Source organism: Talpa europaea, assembly GCF_964194135.1.
Source record: "Talpa europaea genome assembly, chromosome: 8".
Classification (NCBI taxonomy): Eukaryota; Metazoa; Chordata; class Mammalia; order Eulipotyphla; family Talpidae; genus Talpa; species Talpa europaea.
Window position 1 is genome coordinate 8122558 of NC_140075.1, and position 22324 is coordinate 8144881.

The following is a 22324-nucleotide window of genomic DNA, read 5'->3' on the forward strand; positions in this document are numbered from 1 at the left end:
CTCATCCTGTCAGGGGGAAAGGCTGTCCTGAGCTAATCCCATACAGGCTTGGTGGACTCCACCCCACTCCAGACAGAAGCCATCAAGACACGGGAAAGACAAATCCGTCACCACCAAAGGGAGGGTGGCTGGGACCTGAGGGCGGAGCTAAGCAGCCGGGTTTGGTATAAAGCCAGACGCTGGGTCTCTCCCGGCCTCACAGCTCTTGGGCCTCCGCCAGCTCTCCGTGCCCCTGGGACTCCAGCTCCGCAGGCCGGGAAGGACGCATTTAAGACCTATTCTCCCTCTTTGCTCCCTGACTGTCCATTTCCTCATTTCCCCTTCCCTGTGGATAGCCTTTTGTCAATAGCTCATGCATGTCTCAGTCAGCATTACTACGTCCCCGTTAAGCGCCGGGCGAGGACCCACAGTCAGGCGGCCCGCTCACAGCGGCGGCTGCCACGTAACACTCCCACCTCCCGGCTGCGAACCGTCGCCCCTCAGACGCCCCGGAAGCGGCGCATAGGATTGTGGGAAATGTAGTCTCCTGAGCCTGCGCGTTTCCCGCCAAGGGCTCTGGGCGGGGCTTCTGGGTTCTGCGCAGACGCGACCCCGTCCTTCGCCCCGTCAGGGCGTCCGGATCCTCCACGCGCTGCGGCGTCATGGTCGTGCGCGGCCGTTGTCTCGAGGCCGGCTGGCGCGGAGCTGAGGCGGCGCGCGGGGTGGGGAGACGGGGGGAGGGTTTGGGGGGCGCCCTACGTGCGGGGTGGGAGCGTCGAGTGAGGCCTGAGGGCGGGCGCGGGGGAGGCCTCCTGGACGCGGGGCGCCCCGCCGGGCTCTGAGGGTGACGCCGGGCGGGGAGTGTGTGGTGGGGTTTTAGATGCCTCGCCCCGTGGATCGTTAGGAACGCGGGGTGCGGGCCACAGGGTCGCTGAGTTCTTGCTTGTGACGACCCCCCAGATTTGCGGCCCCTCAGTTGTTGGACGTGGGTGTTCTGCTTTTGGGGCCTTTCCCGTCGCCGCCGCGGTGTGCCGGGGCACGGAGGCCGAGGGGAGCCGCGGCCTGGCTGAGGCTGGTTGGGGAGAACGTCGCGGCCTTTCTGGGGGCTTCCCGGCGCGGCGCAGGGCCGGGTCCCCGGAAGGACGCTGCCCCGGGGTCTTCCCTGGGGGGGCGGGGACGGGGTCCTGCAAGGCTGGAGCCTGGGGAAGCGCGTTTCCACCTGTGCGCAGGGGCAACACCCCAGGACAGATCTACTCGCTGTGTGTGTGGAGGGGGGGAGGCGGGGTTCCACAGAAAAGATGGCGGGGAGGCGGGCTCTCCCGCCCACCTCTGGGAGTCTCCTAGCAAAATAGTGCATTAGGTACATTTTTTTTTTAGATTTATTTATTTAGTATACAAGAGCTGTGGTACAGGCCAAAGGGGTGTGTGTGCGGGGCGTGGGGGCTGGTGAGAGGATTCACCAGAGACAGAGTGGGGAGCAGAACAGGTTGACGAAATACACTGCTGAGGGGAGCAGCTGGGAGACAGGAGAGGTCTGCTGCGCCATGTGGGTAGCTCCTGGCCGGGGTCGAACTGGTGCTGCAGAGGCTGGGGACTGCTCCGTAGTGTGGTGCTTAACCCCTTGTGCCACCAGGGAGGCCCAGCTTTGAAACTTTTGTTCTTTGTGGGAACAATGAATCAGTAGAAAGTATTGGTTTTCGTTGTTCACAGCCTCTGCAGTGCGGGGTTGGATTCCCGATCTGCCAGGGAGAAACCCACATGGAGCAGCAGAACTCTCCTGTCTCACCCGCTGCTCCCCTCAGCAATGGCTTAGGTCTGTCTGTCTGTTCTGTTCCCCGCTCTGACTCTGGTGAATTCTCTCACTCTCCTGCGTCTCTAACTGTACCCCAGTGCTTATATGCATAAACAAATTAAAAAAAAAGGTACAGTAAATTGTAAACCCATTCTACCAGCTATGGACTTGTGGGTCCTTTCGTGCCCCTTCTAAAAGTGTGAACACTGCTTCACACGCAGTGACTCTCTGGTCTCTCCCATGCAGTGTGGGGCGCTCTGGACAGGAGACTCCAGGAGCAGCAGCCTTAGTCCTCTCCTGTGGGACTCCATCCCCTCTCCAGCTCCAGCCCCACAGCCCTCAGGCATCTGTGAGAGCAGCAGACAATGAAGAAATCTCTGGTGAGTGATGTGTTTGCTTTAGCTTGTGGTACATTGACTTTATGCACTTTTTGAGAGTTCATCAACTGAAATGTAAAAGTAGAAACATGTAAAGTTTTCTCCAAGGACCCCTGCATCAACAAGACAGGTGTCATGTAGATCCTGGCAAATCACATGTCCAACATTTCTGAAGATTGGGCTCTGCCCTGAGGCCATGTCAGATAGTGAGACACTTGTCCCCTGATGAGAAGGGACCCCTGGGGGGCACTGTGCTGGGTGTCCTGGGGCCTGAGCTCTTGTAGAGCAGAGTCTGAATCTGGGTCTCCTTTGACGTAGCTGATGGTGTGGACTGTGGCTCTTCACCCCGCTGGACAGAAACACTTCCCAGCTCTGCGCTGCTCAGGTGCGGGGTGAGGGAGGAGGAGGAGGATGGGCCTGAGGACCCGAGTGCAGGTGGGGGTGAAGGAGCCACATGTCATTTGAAAAGGACAACTGAATTTTTAAGGCTTCTGTGCAGTTGCTGAAATCCTATCCTGTGTCCCAGGCCACTCTCGGAGACTTTCATGCAGGCGTCAGTCTTGGCACGTGTGACGTTGAGTCCAATGGGGCGTCCTTACATCCCTGCCCCTGCTCTTCTCTCAAGGGGTCTGCAAACCCCAGGTGCCCAGCAGGCTGTTCTTTGCATTTTACCTTGGTGTAGTCTGAATACATTTCTAGTGAAGCTCACCTGTACCCTAAGATGTTCTCAAGTGCAGTTACATTTCTCTAGTCTTGGCCTTATCCAATTTTCCTGCCGTATTTGACAATACTATGTATGACCTTGGGAAAATTTCAGTTACTTTTTAATTGTCTTAAACCTTCCTGTACTTGTTTGCATGTTTACTTCTTTTACTTATTTTTGGCCTCCTCAGTCTGTCTTCACATGTGTGGCACTGAAAGCCTTCTGCTGAAATAGTGGTCAATTTTCTCGTATATTCCAAATGGGCTTTTCCCTATCCTTTTTTTCCCCTGGCCCCACCCTGGCCCATCCCCCTCTGCCCCTTCCCTTCTCCACCCTTTCCTTCTTCCCGAGGGTGGTAACCTTTGTCTTCTTTTTGCCTCCTTCAATTTTTATGCCTACAGTATTTTGCCTGTAAATGTATTTTGGCTATTTATTTGTTCTTTAAAGATTTATTTATTTATGCACACAAGAACTGGGGTACAGGCCAGAGGTGCGGGCGTAAGAGGATTCACCAGAGACAGAGTGGGGACCAGAAAAGGCAGACTGACTGAAATCCACTGCTGAGGGGAGCAGTGGGGAGACAGGAGAGGTCTGCGGTGCCCTGTGGGTTGCTCCCTGGCCAGGGATCAAACTGGTGCTTCAGTGACTGGGGATGGCTTCATAGGTTGCGTCTTAACCCCTTGCGCCACCAGGGAGGCCCTATTTTGGGTGTTTATGTTCCATAGTTGAGTGAAGCCATCTAATATATGTGTCTTTACTTTTGACTTATTTTACTCCAGGTAATCATGACCCTGTCCACCAATTTTGTCCTCAGGGCCACCCCTTGCTCTTCCCTCCCGGGCCTGCAGTGCTCCCCTGCGTGTGCTCCACCCTTCCCGTCCCTGCCTCTGTTAAAGGGATGTAGGTTGGGCCATGAGTGGGCAGTTGGGAACAGAGCTGCTCTGCTAACGGTTGTAGATAAATCTTTTTGTATTTAAGATTTCACTTTTCAATATATAACTTACAGAAGTATTGCTGATTATGTGGAATTTCCATTTTTATTTCCTTAAGAAACCTCTGCACCGTTTTCCACAGGGACTGTCCAACTCTCATGGCCACCAGCCATGGGTGAGAGCTCCTTTTTCCTCTTTAGAGGACTGTTTATGTAGTTCCTTTGCCAATTTTTAATTGGGTCATTGTTGGTTTCTCAGATTGTTTGGAAATGAACCCCTTGTGAGATGTGTGGCCTGCAGATTTTTTTTTCTATTCTGTAGACTGCCTTTCTGCTTTTGTGCTGGTTTCTTTTGAGGTACAAAAGCTTTTAGGTTTGGTGTTGTCCCATGAGCTGATTTCTGCTTTTGTTTCCCTTGGTGTTGGGGTTGTGTTCCTTGGTACAGTTTGTAGCACCCACCCATCCTGTCACATGTCCCTTATTTTCTGTCAGTAATTCATGGCTAGGGCTCTTATGTCCAAACATCAAATCCATTTGGAATTCATTTTGCGTATCGAGTTTGGTATGGGTCTTGGTTCTTATTTTTGCAAGAGGCTCTCCATGTTTCCCAGCACCATTTATTTTTCTGAAGCTGTATTTATGTACTTATTTATGCATAGAAGAACTGGGCTGTGACCAGACATGAAGGGGTTGAGAGGACTCACCAGAGACAGTGGGGAGCAGAACTGGCAGATCTACTGAAATACACCGCTGAGGGGAGAAGTTGGGGAGACAGGAGAGGTCAGCTTTGCTACATGATCTGCTCCCTGCCATGGGGTAGTGCTCATATTTCTTAGTGTTAACCCCTAGGCCACAAGGGAGGCCCCCTCCCAGCACCATTTGTTTAAGAAGCTGTCTTGTTTCCATTGTGTGACTTCAGCTGCTCTGTCAGAGATGAGCTGTGTTGGTATGATTTGCTCTCTGGGTTTTCAGTTGTCTTCTGGTTGTGTTTCAGGCCAATACTGTTTTGGTTACTATTGTGTTTAATATATTTTGAAGTCAGGAAGTGTGATACTTATATTTTCTTCTTTTTTCTCAAGATATTTTAGCTATTTGGGACCTTCTTTGAGTTCATATAACTGTGGTAATTGTTCTATTTCCTGACAAAAAGAAGTCCTTGTTATTTGAGTAGGTATTGCATTCAATTTGTAAATTGCTCTGGGCAATAAGGTAATTTATGATGTTAATTCTTCCTACCTAGGAGCACAGGACATCTTTCTATTTCTCTGTCTTTGATTTCCTTTAATAGATTATTATAATTTTATGTCCCTGGTGGCGTAGCAGGTTGACCTCAGAGCTATGAAGCAACCTGCAGCACTGGTTCGATTCCCGGGCGGCCAGGGAGCTACCCACATGGCACAGCAGACCTCTCCTGTCACACCTGCTGCTCTCCTCTGCAGTGTATTTTGGTTGTCTGCCTGTTCTGCTCCCTGCTCTGTCTCTGGTGAATCCGCTCACCCTCCCATGCCTCTGGCCTGTACCCCAGTTCTTGTATAAATAAATAAAATCCTTAAAAAATAGTCTTATAATTTTCAGGGGTCACATCCTTTACCTCCTTCTTTAACTTTAATGAAATAATGAGTTATTTCAGTATTTTTGGTGTGAATGTCAATGGAAATGCCAGTCATTTCACACGCATTCTCAGCATAACTTGTTTATACTTCCAGAAAAAGAAACAAAAAAATTTATCATATTCAACCGTTATAAAACTATGAAATGGTTCAATATATTATGTAACATTTTTTTTGAGAAGTTACACTCAAACACGGTAGTTCTTATTACAATGGGTTCTATGTTGTATGTTTGTCTACACTGTGGATATGAAATATGCAGAAAGTATCACCAAAGCTTGGTTTCCTTCATACTGTTTGAAATAATCTTGAATTCGTTGACATGACTACATTCATCAATTTTGTGTCTATGTGGTCCCCATGTTTATTACTTGAAAAGGTCACGTTATATACTGTGTCCTGTGTCTTTCCCTTTTTTAACTAGTTTCCATTCTTATTGGCTGCACAACCTGCTGTGTCCATTTGTTTAGGGTCCTCTCTGATCCATTTTAGCTCAGATCTGCAGGGAAAACCCAGGTCTCTAATTTTGCGGATGTTTGAGGAAATGTTCATTGTAAAAGATAAAATGTATTATTAAGCTTGGAGAGTACTATCTGGTTCATATATGAATCTAATAAAAGCTGCAGGAATGGCATCTAGGACACTAAATGTTCAAATATGATTATCATTGCTTTGCTTATTATTCCATCATAACCTACAATTTCCTGCCAGTCTTTCACCTCAGTTTCTACTATGATTTTTCTCCATTGTCCTGTGTCCTTGCTGTACAAATGTTGCCTTTGGGTCAGATTTGACATCACTGAAATTATAACGTCAAAGTGTTTTCGTGGGTGTATGTGATCCTCTGTGCTTGGTGGGTGCATTGCACTCTTAGGGTGTAAACATGGAACTTACTGCATAAAGGCATTCTCCCTCAGAACCATGTCTCTTTTTTTCTTTAAAGATTGATTTACTTATGCAAATAAGAACCTGGGTACAGGGCCTCCCCGGTGGCGCAGCGGTTGAGCCCTGGTTTGCGAAGCTGCCCGTGCCTTCTGCAATGCTGGTGCGATCCCCAGCCACCGGGTGAGGGTCCCACCTGGCGCACAGACCTCTCCTGCCACCTGCTGCTCCCCTCAGCAGTGTACTTCGTCAGTCTGCCTGCTCTGCTCTGCTGTGCTCTCCGCTCTGGCTCTGGTGAATTTTCTCACTCTCCCACGCTTCTGACTGTACCCAGTGCTTGTATAAATAAATTAAATTAAAAAAAAATCTAAAAAAAAAATAAAAGAAAGAAAGAACCCGGGTACAGGCCAGAGGGGCGGGGGTTGAGAGCATTCACCAGACAGAGTAGGGAGCAGAACAGGCAGACTGAGTGAAATAAACTGCTTAGGGGAGCAGCGGGCAAGTCAGGATCCCCTGGCTGGGTATCAAACTACCACTGTGATGCCTGCAGATGGCTTCACAGGCTGTGCACAATCCCTTGCACCACCAGGGAGGCCCTCTTCTTTTTTTTAAGATTTAATTTATTTACACATACAAGAGCTGGTGTATGTGCCAGAGGTGTGTGGGCCAAGGGGCTGAGAGGACTCTCCAGAGACAGGGTGGGGGGCTGAATGGGTGGATCTTCTGAAATCCACTGCTGAGGGGAGTAGCAGGTGAGACAGGAGAGGTCTGCTGCACCCTGTGGATAGCTCCCTGGCTGGGTGTGCAACTCATGCTCAGTGGCTGCCATAGCTTCACAGTGCTGAGACTGAGCCCTTTGTGCCACCATGGGGCCCCTTTTAACTCTCTTTACCTCTTGTCCAATTTAGAGCTCTACTAGTGGCCCCATAGTAACTGTGTATTTTGATTTCAGGAACCCTTGACTTTCAGAGATGTGGCCATAGAATTCTCGGAGGAGGAGCAGGACTGCCTGGACCCGGCACAGTGGAAATTGTACAGGGACGTGATGTTCGAGACCTACAGGAACCTGGCGTCCTTGGGTGAGGAGAATATCCCTCCAGATTTCTTCATCTGCCCTTACCGTTTCCTGTTATGTGTGTGGGCGTGCTCCTGGGATGTCCAGATTTGTAGGCTACATTTACATCCCTGCTTTTAAGAAAAACAGTGTGGGTTTGTTGGAAAGAAAGTCTCATGCTGTTTGATCATGACTTAAACTTCTGTTCTCTTAGGGTGATCTGCAGCCTGCTCTCTCTCAGTGCTCATTCAAGAAATTCAGTGCCTTAAGGGTATTGCTTCCACCTAAGACCCCAGCTTCCACACTTTCTAGGACTCAGAGGTCTAGAAATGGTTCTCAGGATATGAAAATTTAAATGATTTTTTATTAGGGGCCTCCCTGGTGGCACAGCCGGTTGAGTGCCACTCTGTGGAGCTGTTCGCAGCCTCTGCAGCACTGGTTTGGTTCCCATCTGGCCAGGGAGATTCCCACATGGCGCTGCAGACCCCTCCTGTCTCACCTGCTGTTGCCCTCAGCAGTGTGTTTCGCCAGTTGTGTGCTCTGCTCCCTACTCTGTCTCTGGTGAATCCTCTCACCCTCCCGCTCATCTGGCCTGTACCCTGGTTCTTGCATAAAAAGAAATCTTTAAAAGTAAATAAATAAAATTGGGCCTCCCGGTGGCACAGTGGTTGAGCTCTGGGTTGCGAAGCTGCCTGCAGCCTCTATAGCTCCGGTTAGATCCCCGGCTGCTCCCCAGATACCGGAAGAGGGTCCCACATGGTGTGCAGACCTCTCCTGCCGCCCGCTGCTCCCCTCAGCAGTGTACTTTGGTCCTTCTGCCTGCTCTGCTCCCTGCTCTGGCTCTGGTGAATTCTCTCACCCTCCCGCGTTTCTGACTATACCCAGTGCTTGTATAAATAAATAAAAATAAATCTTTAAAAAAAAGTAAATAAATGAATGGATGATTTGTAGTAAAGGTGCTGTCAGAAAAAGTATTTTCGGTGATCCTTCTCTAGAACCTTCTATATAGTCCTCTCTATTGAGTACAAGACTGCATTGGGAATTTGAGAATCTTTAGGCCATCTCATATCACCTGTCCTAATAAACAGGCCTTGCTGTGTCTAAGCCTGACCTGGTTGTCTTGTTGGAGCAAAGGAAGGAGCCCTGGGATGTGAAGAGAAGTGCAGATCCCGTCCTCCTCTCAGGTAGGTGGAATGAATCAGGCAGAGGCCGCAGCTGGGAGGTGCAGTGGTCAACAGGCCAGCATCCTAAATGTCTGGGAAGCTCTGTTTCAGGGGTTGCAGACATGCTCCTCTTTTGTCTTGGAGTCTTAGTCTTGCTCTCCCTGGGGGCGTCTCCTCTCTGACACTTGAGTCCTCTGCCTTTCCTTCTCACTAACTTGAACTGAGGTTTTGTCCATTTTGTTGCTCTTTCAAAATCCAGACTTAATCTTTTAATAAGAAGCTCCTACTTTTTGGGCATGAGGTTACATTTGTGTATTTCTTATTAATTTTTTTTATATTTAAAGAACAGATTTAGTAGGAAAAGGGACAGAAGAATAAAGGACACTTGCATAGACACAAGCAAGTAGTATGAACTGCCCCAAAGACGCAGCTTTGCTGAGAGAGGCCTGCATGTTTGCAGGCGGGCGGCCTTGAGGAGAGTGGCCTCCGCTGAGGGAGTTCAGTAAGAAACCCCAGCAGGTACAGGTCACGTAGGCAGGAGGCTGCTGCCCAGCAGAGGGAAAGAGTTGGTGAAAAGAAGCACCTGCACAGACATGGGTGGGCAGACAGAATGCTGCTTTCTTAACATTTTTTTTTAATAGAAGCATGTTTATTTATTTATTTATTTGTTTTTTGTTTTGTTTGTACAAGCACTGGGTACAGTCAGAAGCACGGGAGGGTGAGAGAATTCACCAGAGCCAGAGCAGGGAGCACAGCAGGAAGAAGGACCGAAGCACACTGCTGAGGGGAGCAGCGGGTGGCAGGAGAGGTCTGCGCGCCACGTGGGACCCTCCTCTGGTGGCCGGGGAGCAGCCGGGGATCGAACCGGCACCGCAGAGGCCTCCGCCAGCTTCGCAACCCAGCGCTCAACTGCTGCGCCACTGAGGAGGCCCCTTCTTAACAATTTTTAAGTGTCCTCCTGTTTTCTTTCTTTTTTTTGGTAAACTTTTTAAAATTTTTTTTTAAACTTTTTTTTTTTTTAAGATTGATTTATTTATACAAGCACTGGGGTACAGGCCAGAGGTGCGATAGGGTGAGAGAATTCACCAGTCAGAGCAGGGAGCAGAACAGGCAGAAGGACCAAAGCGCGCGGCTGAGGGGAGCAGCGAGCAAGTCATGAGAGGTCTGCTGCGCCATGTGAGAATCTCCCTGGACGGCCAGGAATTGAACCCGTGCTGCAGAGGCTGCGGACAGCTTCACAGAGCTGCACTCAGTGCTCTGCCCTCAACCCACTGTGCCACCGGGGATGCCCTGAGTGTCCTCCTTTCTGTTAATATGGAGTTTAAATGGTCTGATTCCTTGAGGTGTGAAGTTATGAGATCCCTCTTATTGCTAGTATAATTGTTTTTTTTAATATTTTATATAATTCTTACATTATTATTCATTTTTGCACAATGTATGCATTTTCATTTTAGTTATATTCCCCATACAATTGCACCCCCCCCTTATTTTGACCCTAATCCTCCCCCCCCCCACAGTGTGTCTCTGGACGATAGTTGCTTATTGATTTTGATTTTCACTTTGTATTAATTAGTCTTTTTCCTGGTCCCTTATTTAGGTTTTCTAAATTCCTGCTATAAGAGAGACCATATGGTATTTTTCTTTTTCTTTCTGACTTACTTCGCTGAGCATGATCCCTTCTTGCTCCATCCATGTTGCTGCAAACTGCATGTGTTTACCTTTTTGAATGCTGAGTAATATTCCACAGTGTATATGTACCACATCTTCTTGATCCAGTCATCTATTTTTGGACATTTGGGTTGTTTTCATAGCTTAGATATTGTAAATAGTGCTGCTATAAACATAGGGGTGCAGGTGCCCTTTGGAATTAATGTTTCTGTGTCCTTTGGGTAAATACCTAAGAATGGAATTGCTGGATCATATGGAAGCTCTATGTTTAGTAGATCCAGAAATCTCCACACAGATATCCATCGTGGTTGGACCAGTTTGCACTCCCACCAGCAGTGCAGGAGAGTTCCTTTTTCTCCATATCCTCGCCAACATTTGTTGTTGCTAGTTTTTTTTAATATGTGCCATTCTCACTGGTGTGAGTTGGTATCTCATGGTAGTTTTGATTTGCATTTCCCTGATGACAAGTGATGTTGAACATTTTTTCATATGCCTGTTGGCCATTTGCATTTCCTCTTTGGAGAAGTTTCTTTTTAGCTCTTCTGCCCATTTTTTGACTGGGTTATTTTCTTAGTTTTTGTTGAGTCTCATCAGCTCTTTGTAGATTTTTGTGATCAGCCCTTTATCATTAGTGTTATGTGCAAAAATTTTCTCCTAGTCAGTGGGCTTTCTCTTTTTTTTTTGTTATTGTCTCTTGCTGTGCAGAAGCTCTTTAATTTGATGTAGTCCCAGCTTTTTATCTTTGCCTTCACTATCACTGCTTTGGCCGATGCTTCTGTAAAGATGTCTTTGAGGTGCACATCATGTAATGTTTCGCCTATATTTCTTTCTATATATTTTACAGTTTCAGGTGTTATGTCTAGGTCTTTAATCCATTTTGAGTTGGTTTTTGTGCATGGTGTTAGGTAGTATTCAAGCTTCATTCTTTTGCATGTAGCAACCCAGTTTTCCCAGCACCATTTATTGAACAAACTTTCTTTGCTCCAAACTTTGTTTGCTCCTTTGTCAAAGATTAGTTGACCATAAATCTGTGGGTTTGTTTCTGGATTTTCTGTTCGGTTCCATTGGTCCATGTGTCTATTCTTGTTCCGGTACCATGCAGTTTTAATGATTATGACTTTGTAGTATAGTTTGAAGTCTGGGAGTGTGATGCCTCCATTCCCTTCTTTTTTTTTTTTTCAGGAGAGCTTTGGCTATTCGGGGTTTTTGGTGATTCCATATGAATTTCATCAATAACTGTTCTATTTCTTTTTTTTTTAATTAAATCTTTTTTTTTAAAGATTTATTTATTTATTTATACAAGCACTGGGTACAGTCAGAAGCGCAGGAGGGTGAGAGAATTCACCAGAGCCAGAGCAGGGAGCAGAGCAGGCAGAAAGACCGAAGTACACTGCTAAGAGGAGCAGCGGGTGGCAGAAGAGGTCTGCGCACCATGCGGGACCCTCCTCCAGTGGCCAGGGAGCAACTGGGGATCGAACCGACACTGTAGAGGCTGCGGGCAGCTTCACAAACCAGCGCTTAACCACTGCGCCACCGGGGAGGCCCAATAACTGTTCTATTTCTTTGAAGAATGTTACTGAAATTTTTATTGGAATAGCATTGAATCTGTAAATTGCTTTTGGTAGGATGGCCATTTTGATAATGTTAATTCTTCCAATCCATGAGCAGGGGATGTCTTTCCATTTCTTGTGTTTTCTTCTATTTCTTTTAACAGTGTTTTGTAGTTTTTTTTTTTTTTTTTTTTTTTGTATAGGTCCTTTACCTCTTTTGTTAGGCTTATTCCCAAGTATTTGATTTTTTTTGTTTCGATAATAAAAGGGATTGTTTTTTATTTCTTCAGATTTATCATTTGTGTATAGTAAGGCTACTGATTTTTGCATGTTGATTTTGTATACTGCCACTTTACTAAACTCATTGATTAGTTTAATTAGTTTTTCTGTGGTGTTTTTGGGGTTCTGTATGTATATATATATCATCTGTGAATAGTGATATTTAACTTCTTTCTTCCCTATTTTAATTCCTTATATGTCTTTCTCTTGTTTTACTGCTCTGGCTAGGACTTCCAGTATTATATTGAAAAGCAGTGGTGAGAGTGGACATCCTTGTCTTGTTCCAGATCTTAATGGAAATGCTTTCAGCTTTTGCCATTGAGAATGATACTGGCTATGGGCTTGTCACATATGGCCTTTATGATGTTGAGGTACGTTCCTTTTATCCAAAGAATTTCAAGGGCCTTTATCATAAATGGGTGTTGTACTTTGTCGAAAGCTTTCTTGGCATCTATTGATAATATCATGTGGTTTTTATATTTCTTTTTGTTGATTTGTTGGATAACGTTTTTTTGTTGTTGTTGTTGGATAACATTGATTGATTTTCAGATGTTGAACCATCCTTGTGTCCCTGGAATAAATCCTACTTGGTTGTGGTGAATTATCGTGTGGATACATTGTTGGATTCTGATAGCTAAAATTTTATTGAGGATTTTTGCATCTGTGTTCATTAGAGTGATTGGCCTGTAGTTTTCTTTTTTGTTTTGTCCTTGTTTGGTTTTGGTATTAGTGTAATGTTGGCTTCATAGAGCGTGTTTGGTATTATCCATTCCTTCTCAATTTTTTTTAAAGATTTATTTATTTCTTTGTTTGTTTGTTTGTTTATTTATTTATTTATACAAGCACTGGGTACAGTCAGAAGCACGGGAGGGTGAGAGAATTCACCAGAGCCAGAGCGGGGAGCAGAGCAGGCAGAAGGACTGAAATACACTGCTGAGGGGAGCAGCGGGCGGCAGGAGAGGTCTGCGCGCCATGAGGGACCCTCCTCTAGTGGCCAGGGAGAAGCCGGGGATCGAACCAGTGCTGCAGAGGCTGCGGGCAGCTTCGCAACCCAGCGCTAAACCGCTGCGCCATCGGGGAGGCCCTCCTTCTCAATTTTTTGAAAGAGTTTGGGAAGGATAGGCACCAATTCGTTTTCAGCGTTTGGTAGAATTCATTTGTAAATCCATCAGATCCTGTGCTTTTGTTTTTGGAAAGGTTTTTGATTACCATTTCAATTTCGCTGCTTGTAATTAGTCTGTTTAGGTGTTCTATTTCTTCTTTATCTAGCTTTGGGTGATTGTAGAGTTGTAGGAAATTGTCCGTCTCTTCTAGATTGTTGAACTTTTTCGCATATAACTCTTGATAGTATTTTCCGATTACTCTTTTGATTTCTGCTGTGTCTTTTGTGATTTCTCCTTTCTCATTTGTGATCCTATTTGTTTGTGCTTTCTCCCATTTTTCCTTTGTGTGCCTGGCTAGGGCTTTGTCTATTTTATTTATTTTTTCGAAGAACCAGCTTTTGGTTTCGTTGATCCTTTGGATTTTTTTTAGATTTGATTTCATTTATTTCTGCTTTGATTTTTTATTATTTCTTTTCTTCTACTGTTTTTGGGGTTTTGTGGTTGGTTCTTTTTCTAGTTCTTTGAGCTTTGAGATTAGGTTGTTTCTTTGAGTTCTTTCTTGTTTCTTGATGTTAACCTCTATTGCTATGTATTTTGCTCTTATTACTGCTTTTGCTGCATCCCATACATTTAGGAAATTGGTGCCCTACTTGTCATTTGATTCAAAGTATTTTTTAATTTCTTCTTTGATATCCTCATTAGTCCATTGGTCTTCCAGTAGTGTGGGTTTCAATCTCCATGAGGTAGGAGAGTTCCTTGCCTTCTTTTTATGATTTATTTCTAGTTTGATGCCTTCATGGTCAGAGAAGATGGTTGGTATGATTTCAGTCTTGGTGGACCTGTTGATATTTGTCTTGTGTCCCAGTATGTGATCGATCCTGGAGAATGATCTGTGTGTGCTTGAGAAAAATGTGTACTCAAATTTTTTTGGGTTTAGTGTTCTATAGATGCCTGTTAAGCCCATGAGCTCTAGATCCTTATTTAGAGCTTTAGTGTCCTTACTTATTTTTTGTCTCATTGATCTATTTATTGTTGACAGTGGTGTGTTGAAATCCTACTACATATGTGTTTTCTCTGATGTCTTTTCAGAGATAATAGTTGTCTGATATATTTTGGTGCTCCTTAATTTGGTGAGTATATGTTAAATGATTGTTATTTCTTCTTGAAGTGTTGTCCCCTTGATCATAATGTAGTGACCATTGGGGTCTCTTTTTACCTTTTGGAGTTTGAAATCTGTTTTATCTGATACAAGTACAACTGTTTCTGCCTTCTTTTTTTGGTCCATTTGCTTGTAGGATTGTTTTCCTTCCTTTTACTTTGAGTCTGTTTTTATCTTTTGTAGTTAAATGTGTTTCCTGGAGACAGTAAAAGGTTGGGTTTGTTTCTTAATCCGGCCTGTTACTCTGTGTCTTTTTATTGAAGAGTTTAGTCCCTTTACATTTAGAGTTAATATTGATATGTTAGTGCCTGTATTTGCCATTGTGTTTGTCTTTCCTCTGAGTTTGTTTATTCTTTTAATAACTTTTTTTTGGCCTTGTTTCGCTGTTAGTCATCCCTCTGTTGGTTCTGGCTTTAGGACTCCTTGTAGTTTTTTTTTGGAGTAGGGGCTTAGTCATAATGAAATTCCAGGGTTTCTGTTTGTCTGGGAAGGTCCTTATTCTTTCTTCCTAGAGGAAGGAAAGCTTTGCAGGATAGAGTATTTTTGGTTGGCATCTGTTTTCTTGGAGTCTATTGACTATGTCCCTCCACTCTCTCCTTGCCTGTAGTGTTTCTTCGGAGAAGTCTGATGTCAGCCTGATTGTTTTTTCTTTGTATGTTATTTCTTTCTTCCCTTTTGTCAGCTTCATTATTTTTAACTTGTCTTGGATTCTTGGGAGCTTTACTATTATGTGTCTTGCTGTATTTTTCCTTTCATCATGGAAGGTTGGTGTTCTTCTTGCTTCTTGTATGTCTATTTTCAGCTCCTTCTTCATGTTTGGGAAGTTGTCTTCAATTATTTCCTTGAATATTTTCTCTGTTCCTAGGTCTCTCTCCTCTCCTTCTGGGATGCCTATAACTCATATTTCCTTTCCTCATTGAGTCAGATAGGTCCTGAAGTCTTTTTTTTTTAACCTTTTTTTTTTTAAGATTTCTTTATTTATATAAGCACTGGGTACAGTCAGAAGCGCGGGAGGGTGAGAGAATTCACCAGAGCCAGAGCTGGGTGCAGAGCAGGTATAAGGACCGAAGTACACTGCTGAGGGGAGCAGCGGGCGGCAGGCTGCGCTTCATGTGGGACCCTTCTGCAGTGGTCGGGGAGCAGCTGGGGATCAAACTGGCGCTGCAGAGGCTGCAGGCAGCTTCACAGCCCAGCGCTCAACCGCTGTGCCACGGGGGAGGCCCGTTCCCGAAGTCTTTCTTCAGTCTTATTTATTCGTACTTCTCTTTCATTTTCTGTTTTTGTTGTTTTTATTTCCCTGTCTATGAGAGTGCTTATTTGTTCTTCCATTTCCTCTATTCTGTTATCACTGCTTTTCCCAGTGTTCTTTAGCTCTTCTGTTAATCCTTTAATCTCCTGCATTTCCTTAATTTCCCTCTTTAGGGACTCAATTTCATTCTTCCCAGTGTTGTTTTCCTTAATGACTTTCTTCAGTTTTTTCATCTTTGCAATTTTGAATTCTCTTTTGGGAAGGCTCAGAAGTTCTTCCAAGTCACTGTTGTTGCAATCTCGTGGGTGATTTTCTTTTTGTGGTGTGTCTTTTTCCTGAGAAGTTGCTAGGTTGCATGTAGTTTTTCTTCTCCCTGCTGCCTGTTTTCTAATTAGCACTATGTGTTGGGACACTGTGTCGCTGGTATTGGCTGGCATCTTTTTGTTGTGCTCTTTCTTGGATTTCCGAAACTGGCAGTCCAATTGAGTCAAATACCGTTATGCCAGAAGTCCAGTGAGGCAGTGGTGCTTTGAGTATGTTAATGGTCGCTGTCACAGAATATCTCCTCCTTCTGCATTTGTTTAATTCCAAAGGTGTGTCCTGAAGTCCCACAGACTTCCCAGGAGGTGCGGTGGCTGGATTGCTCTCTGGGCTCCAAATCGCTGAATCCCCCTCTGGGCTCCAACTCCCTGCCAGGCAGGACCAGGCTTGTGGGGGCCTTCAGCTCACTTCTGGCTGTGCAGGGAGCTTCTCCTGGTTTCAAGCAGTCTTTATTGAAGGATGGTCCCTATTCTAAAATGTCGAGTTGGTGACGTACTTTCCTGCCCACGCACATTCTGCCCTAGCCGTGGATGCCCGCTCCCCCTCTGGGCTCGGACTGCTGGCCAGAAGGGGCCCTGCATGGGGGTTCTTCCCAGCTCACCTCTGGCTGCGTAGGGTGCTTTCTCCCGGTTTCAAACAGTCTTTATTGAAGGGAGGTCCCTGTTCTAAAATGGCGAGTCGGAGACGCACTTTCCTGCTCCCACGTGTTCTGTCCTGGCTGTGGATGCCCGCTCCCCCTCTGGGCTTGGACTCTAGTGTAATTGTTTATGCTTTAATTTACACCTTACTATTTTCTGAATCCCACATGTTTTTGGGGGACTTTGCTTCATTTCAGTGTTTTCACAGTATTTCTTAGTTTTTTGGAATCAAGGAAACATTGTTTTACCTTGCTGTATGTGATTTAGGGAGTAGAATCTCATCTCCTCAGATGTCTGTCACCACCACACGCACCACCAGTGCATTGTGGGCTTCTCCATAGATCTTTGAACCCTTCCCACTTTCATATTCACACCCACTCTCCCCCACTCTTTAGTGCCCTCAATTCTGCAGTCCTGTTTCTAAAGTTGATTTTGTTTGTTTTTCAATAGATTTTTTAAAAGATTTATTTATTTCCTTATACAAGAGCCAGGGAACAGGCAAGATGCTTGGGAGGGTGAGAGAATTCACCAGAGACAGAGCAGGAAGCAGAACAGGCAGACTGAAGAAATGCACTGCTGAGGGGAGCAGCGGGCGCGACAGGGAGGTCTGCCTCACCATGTGGGTATCTCCCTGGCCGGCCAGGATTGAACCGGCACTGCAGAGGCTGCGGGCAGTTTCATAGTGCTGCACTCAACCGCCTGCGCCACCAGGGGAGGCCCTGATTTTGGTTTATATTGTCAGTTTCTTGGCTTTCTTTCTCCAGATTCCAAATAGGAGTGAATTCATCCAGTAAGTCTTTCTCCTTCTGATTCATTTCACTGAGCATCATCCTCCCCCAACATTCCATCCTTCTTGTTGCAAATGGTCAAATGTATCCTTTGTAATGGCTCAGTAGTATTCCATATTGTCTATATACCACATCTTCCTTTTAGAATTATTTTTCACCCCTGTTGGCCAAGTCAAGTTCCTGCATTTATATCATTGTTTTCCTTCCAGTCACAATTGGGGCTTGAACCTCTCCTTGTTTTCATGTTTTCCTCTTCTGCATTCAGTTCTGTCTTTGTGTGCTACACACATTCAGGGTCTCATATCATGTTAGTGCATATGTTATATTACAGTGCTTCCCAATACATGTAGTTTTCTGTTAACGTTCTTGGGGCATTCTTTTCATTCTGTGATGCGGTAGACTCAGATCAATATTATTCTTATATTAGTGTGATCAACACGACTCCATTTTCATGATCAGTTTTCAGAGAATCTAGTTCCATACTTAACATTCCACATAGTGCACTGAAGTCTATGTTGAGTGTCATAGATGGGATTTAATTGGTCTTATTTTTATTTCATTCAGACACATATGCCATTGTAATGTGGATCTTTTATTTATTTATTTACACACAAATTATTACTGAAAGGGAGGCCTTAACTTTACTAAAGAATGAGTCCTGTATTCTCAGCCATTTTCTACATCCTTCCCTCACTGTTGTATTTCTGTGTATATTTTAAATTTTTTTTAGAGATTTATTTATGCATACAAGAGCTGGGGTACAGGCCAGAGGCCCCTGTAAAGATTTATTTATGCAAGATTTATTTATTTATTTATACAAGAACTGGGGCACAGGCCAGAAGAGCATTCACCAGAGATAGAGTGGGGAAAACAGAACAGGCAGATTGACTGAAGTACACTGCAGAGGGGAGCAGTGTGTGAGACAGTAGAAGTCTGCTGCACCATGTGTGTTGCTCCCTGGCAGACCAGGGTTCGAACTCCTGCTGCAGAGGCTTTGTGTTGCTTCACAGCGCAGTGCTTAACCCCTTGCATCACCAGGGAGGCCCTCTGTATATTTTTTGACTTTTTAAAAAATTATTTATTTATACAAGCACTGGGTACAGTCAAGTGCGGGAGGGTGAGAAAATTCACCAGAGCCAGAGCTGGGAACAGAACAGGCAGACCGACGAAATACACTGCTGAGGGGATCAGAGGGCGTGGCAGGAGAGGTCTGCGCGCCATGTGGGACCCTCCCCGGCAACCGGGGATTGAAACGGCGCTGCAGAGACTGCAGGCAGCTTTGTAATCCAGAGCTCAACTGCTACGCCACCAGGGGAGGTCCTTTTTTTGACTTTTTGTGACATGCTTTTATTCCTCTCTCCTTTCTTGTTAGTGATTTCCTTCCTATTTCTCACATTTTGATGTTGATTGCAGTATATTCGTTTGTAATATTATTTACTCACCTTGTAAAGCATTGTCATCCAGCCTGTGCACACATCACATCATTCTCTGTTTTCATTTCCTTTTCCATGTATTTTACGATATCTTTTTTGTCATAGTGGGGGTTACATAGCATGTTGAGAAGTTATGACAGCCGGGCCTCCCTGGTGGCGCAGGTGGTTGAGCGCAGTGCTGTGCAGCTGTCCACAGCCTCTGCAGTGCTGGTTCGATCCCCGCTGCCCTTGGAGCAACCCACATGGCAAGCAGACCTCTCCTGTCTTGCCTGCTGCTCCCCTCAGCAGTGTATTTCATCAGTCCGCTCTGTCTTTGGCCTGTACCCTGGCTCTTGTATAAATAAAAATAAATCTTTAAAAAAGAAAAGTTAGGACAAGTGAAAAACATGTAAATTCAGCTGCATACCAAAACTCAACTGTTGAACATTTCTACCCCTACTAATATCACAAATTATGTCTCATTATATTTGTATTCTACCACACAGTTCTGTGATTTTTTTTTGTTTGTTTCCATATTTTCAAATTCTTAAGCAGAAACACTATTTTTTGTTGGTGGGATGTATATCATGCAGTTTTCTGTATTTGGTATGTATTCACCTTCCCCTAAAGACATTACCGATTCGTAAGGTGTGTGTTGCTGTCTAGTGCTGATGTTACTTATTCTAACATCAGGCTGGTGAGCTTTATTTGGTATCAATTTTATGTATTAAATATTTAAATTATTTCATCTTGAGTGCTGTGAGTGGGGTAATTCTTCCTTGCTGTCTCCCAGCCCTGTCTTCTCAAGACGACCAGGTCTCCATGCCACAGTCAGGCACAGAAGATTTGTTCCTAAATGTGGGACTGGGAGGAGATGGAATCGACACTTTTGAGAATTTAGAATTATTGCGAAACCAGACATGACAAGAGGCATGTGAAGAACACAAGAGCTGTTGCGATGAAGATTGCCAAGAAGGGAGAATTATCCACAATAGAATTCCTCCTGCAAAAGGTGATCCAGCATGTAAACCATATTGGGTAAAACACCATTTTACGTCTGTTGCATGTATAGATAAATATGTTTCTGTTAGCAAAGATCCATGTGACATTTTTAACAAGACACAATTTCAGAGAGGAATGTTGGAACATATGGGAAGTCCCCTAGTGCATAATGCAAATGATTATTCAAAACATTGTCAATGTGGGATAAATTTAAACTTTCAGTCAAGTCATTCTCAACATCAGAGAATTAGAAAGGAAAATAAAAAATCTACACAGGGTCACATTGAGGAGTCCTCAGAACTTCTCCAGCATCACACAGTTCATGAGAAACCCTACAATTGTAAAGGATATGGCAAAGCTACCAAATGGTGCCTAAGACTTACTGAACATCAGAGAGAGAAACCTTCCAAGTGTGAAGAGCATGGTAAAGCCTTGTATTGGCATCCACAGCTGACTAACCATCTAAGGATTCATGCTGGAGAAAAGCTTTACACGTGTCCAGATGGTGGTAAAGTCTTTCTAGGCTTGTGTCACCTTTCCCAGCATCAGAGGGTTCATACTGGGGAGAAACCTTACAGATGTAAGGAATGTGGCAGAGCCTTTAAACAGAGGTCACATCTTAGTCAACATCACAGAATTCATACTGGGGAAAAGCCTTGCAAATGTAAAGTATGTGGCAAAGCCTTTAACAGTAAGTCAGATCTTGCTCGACATCATAGAATTCATACTGGGGAGAAACCTTACAGATGTGAGGAATGTGGCAAAGCCTTTAACAATAAGTCAGATCTTGCTCGACATCATAGAATTCATACTGGGGAGAAAACTTACAGATGTGAGGAATGTGGCAGAGCCTTTAACCAGCAGTCAAATCTTAGTCAACCTCACAGAATTCATACTGGGGAAAAACCTTACAGATGTGAAGAATGTGGCAGAGCTTTTAACCGGCAGTCACATCTTAGACGACATCACAGAATTCATACTGGGGAAAAACCTTACAGATGTGAAGACTGTGGCAAAGCCTTTAACTACCTGTCAGATCTTTGTGGCCATTACAGAATTCATACAGGGGAAAAGGCTTGCAAATGTAAAGTATGTGGTAAAGCCTTTAACAGTAAGTCAGGTCTTGCTCGACATCATAGAATTCATACTGGGGAGAAACCTTACAGATGTGAAGAATGTGGCATAGCCTTTAACCAGCAGTCACATCTTAGTCAACATCACAGAATTCATACTGGGGAGAAACCTTACAAATGTGAAGACTGTGGCAAAGCCTTTAATCGGAAGTCGAGTGTTACTCTACATCAGAGAATTCACATCAGAGAGAAATGTTAAAACTGTGAAGTCAATTTTTTGACGTTAGTCTTTTTTAACCAGAAGTCAAATCATCCTAAATATCAGAGTGTGAACTGAGAGAAACCCATTAATGAAAAGTGATGAATGGTCTGTCCAAATACAAATTCTGAAACCACCAGATTTTCATACTGGAAACTTGAAAGAAGTGAAATATGAAAAAGTAATTTATTACAAAATTTGGATTCATATTAAGACATTGCAGTACAGTCGGAAGTGAGTAACACTTATCAGACATTCCTTAATGAGAAGATTGTTATGGAGCCTAAACCAACATTAAAACACTAAATATTAGCATAATTGAATAGCTCAAGAGGCCTTCCTGGCAGTGCAGAGGGTTAAGTCACAGCACTATGAAGCTATCTGTAGCCACTGCAGCATGAATTCCCCAGCCAGGGAGCTGACCACATGGAACAGCAGACCTGTGCTGACTTTGCTGCTCCCCTCAGCAGTGTATTTCAGTATACACATCTGTTCTGCTCCCCACTCTGTCTCTGGTGAATTCTCTCACCCCCACGCCTCTGGCCTACACCCCCATCTCTTGTATGCATAAATAAAATCAATGTTAAAAAAATATCAAAGTTCAAGATGATGTTTTGAGAACACGCATAGTCATTTTCTGTGTCTTTTTTTTTACCAACCGTTCTTGACATTATGAAGAGACCTGATGAATGTAATTCAGCCCTAAAGCATGTCATTGTATGGCTTTCTCCTCATATGTAAGTCAAGTCATGTGTTTGAAAATTGCTGCTTCATACATCTAAGAGACCCTCCTAGTTGATGAATTTGTTCACATCTTAGTTGCTCGGGCAAATTCACGATGGTGTCACGTAACATGTATGAAGAAAAATCTAAATGGATATGCTGTCTGTGGTTGACTCAAAAGATTGATCTGAATCACCCAGAGGAGTTGTGGACTTCATTGTGGGCATGAAAGTCAGACAGAAACATGCTGAAGTTCAAAGCATTTCATCATTTTCTCCTTCAGGGAATACACTGACAGTTTATTAAAACGCTCATGTTTCTTTACGGTAGTAATCGAGATCATGAATATTACTTGATGCTGTTGCCAGAAGAAATCTTCACTGGCACATGATGATAGTGCAGGTGAGTTTTCATAACAGGGCGTAGAATTCTTGCCCATTCACATTAGCTGAGTCAAGCGTCTCTGTGTTGAACAGAGTGACTCTGGGTTCCCGGTATCGGACAAGATGCTTCTTAAATGCCAAAATCTTGATTTTGACAAAAGAGCACACAGTGGTTTCTGAATGTCTTATTTGGACTATATGTGAGCTTACCATATATTTTAATAAA

The 22324-nt window shown here is 44.4% G+C and overlaps 1 protein-coding gene across 1 annotated transcript; it reads left to right on the forward strand.

The window, feature by feature from the left end:
• Positions 1–641: 641 nt before the first annotated feature.
• On the forward strand, positions 642–19582 carry LOC311176194 (KRAB domain-containing protein 5-like; the record flags this gene model as incomplete). The annotated part of the gene is made up of 4 exons (XM_084241494.1): positions 642–758; positions 7227–7353; positions 8417–8512; positions 19452–19582. The coding sequence occupies 4 exons, from the start codon at positions 642–644 to the stop codon at positions 19580–19582; spliced, it is 471 nt and encodes a 156-aa protein (XP_084097620.1).
• Positions 19583–22324: the final 2742 nt, after the last annotated feature.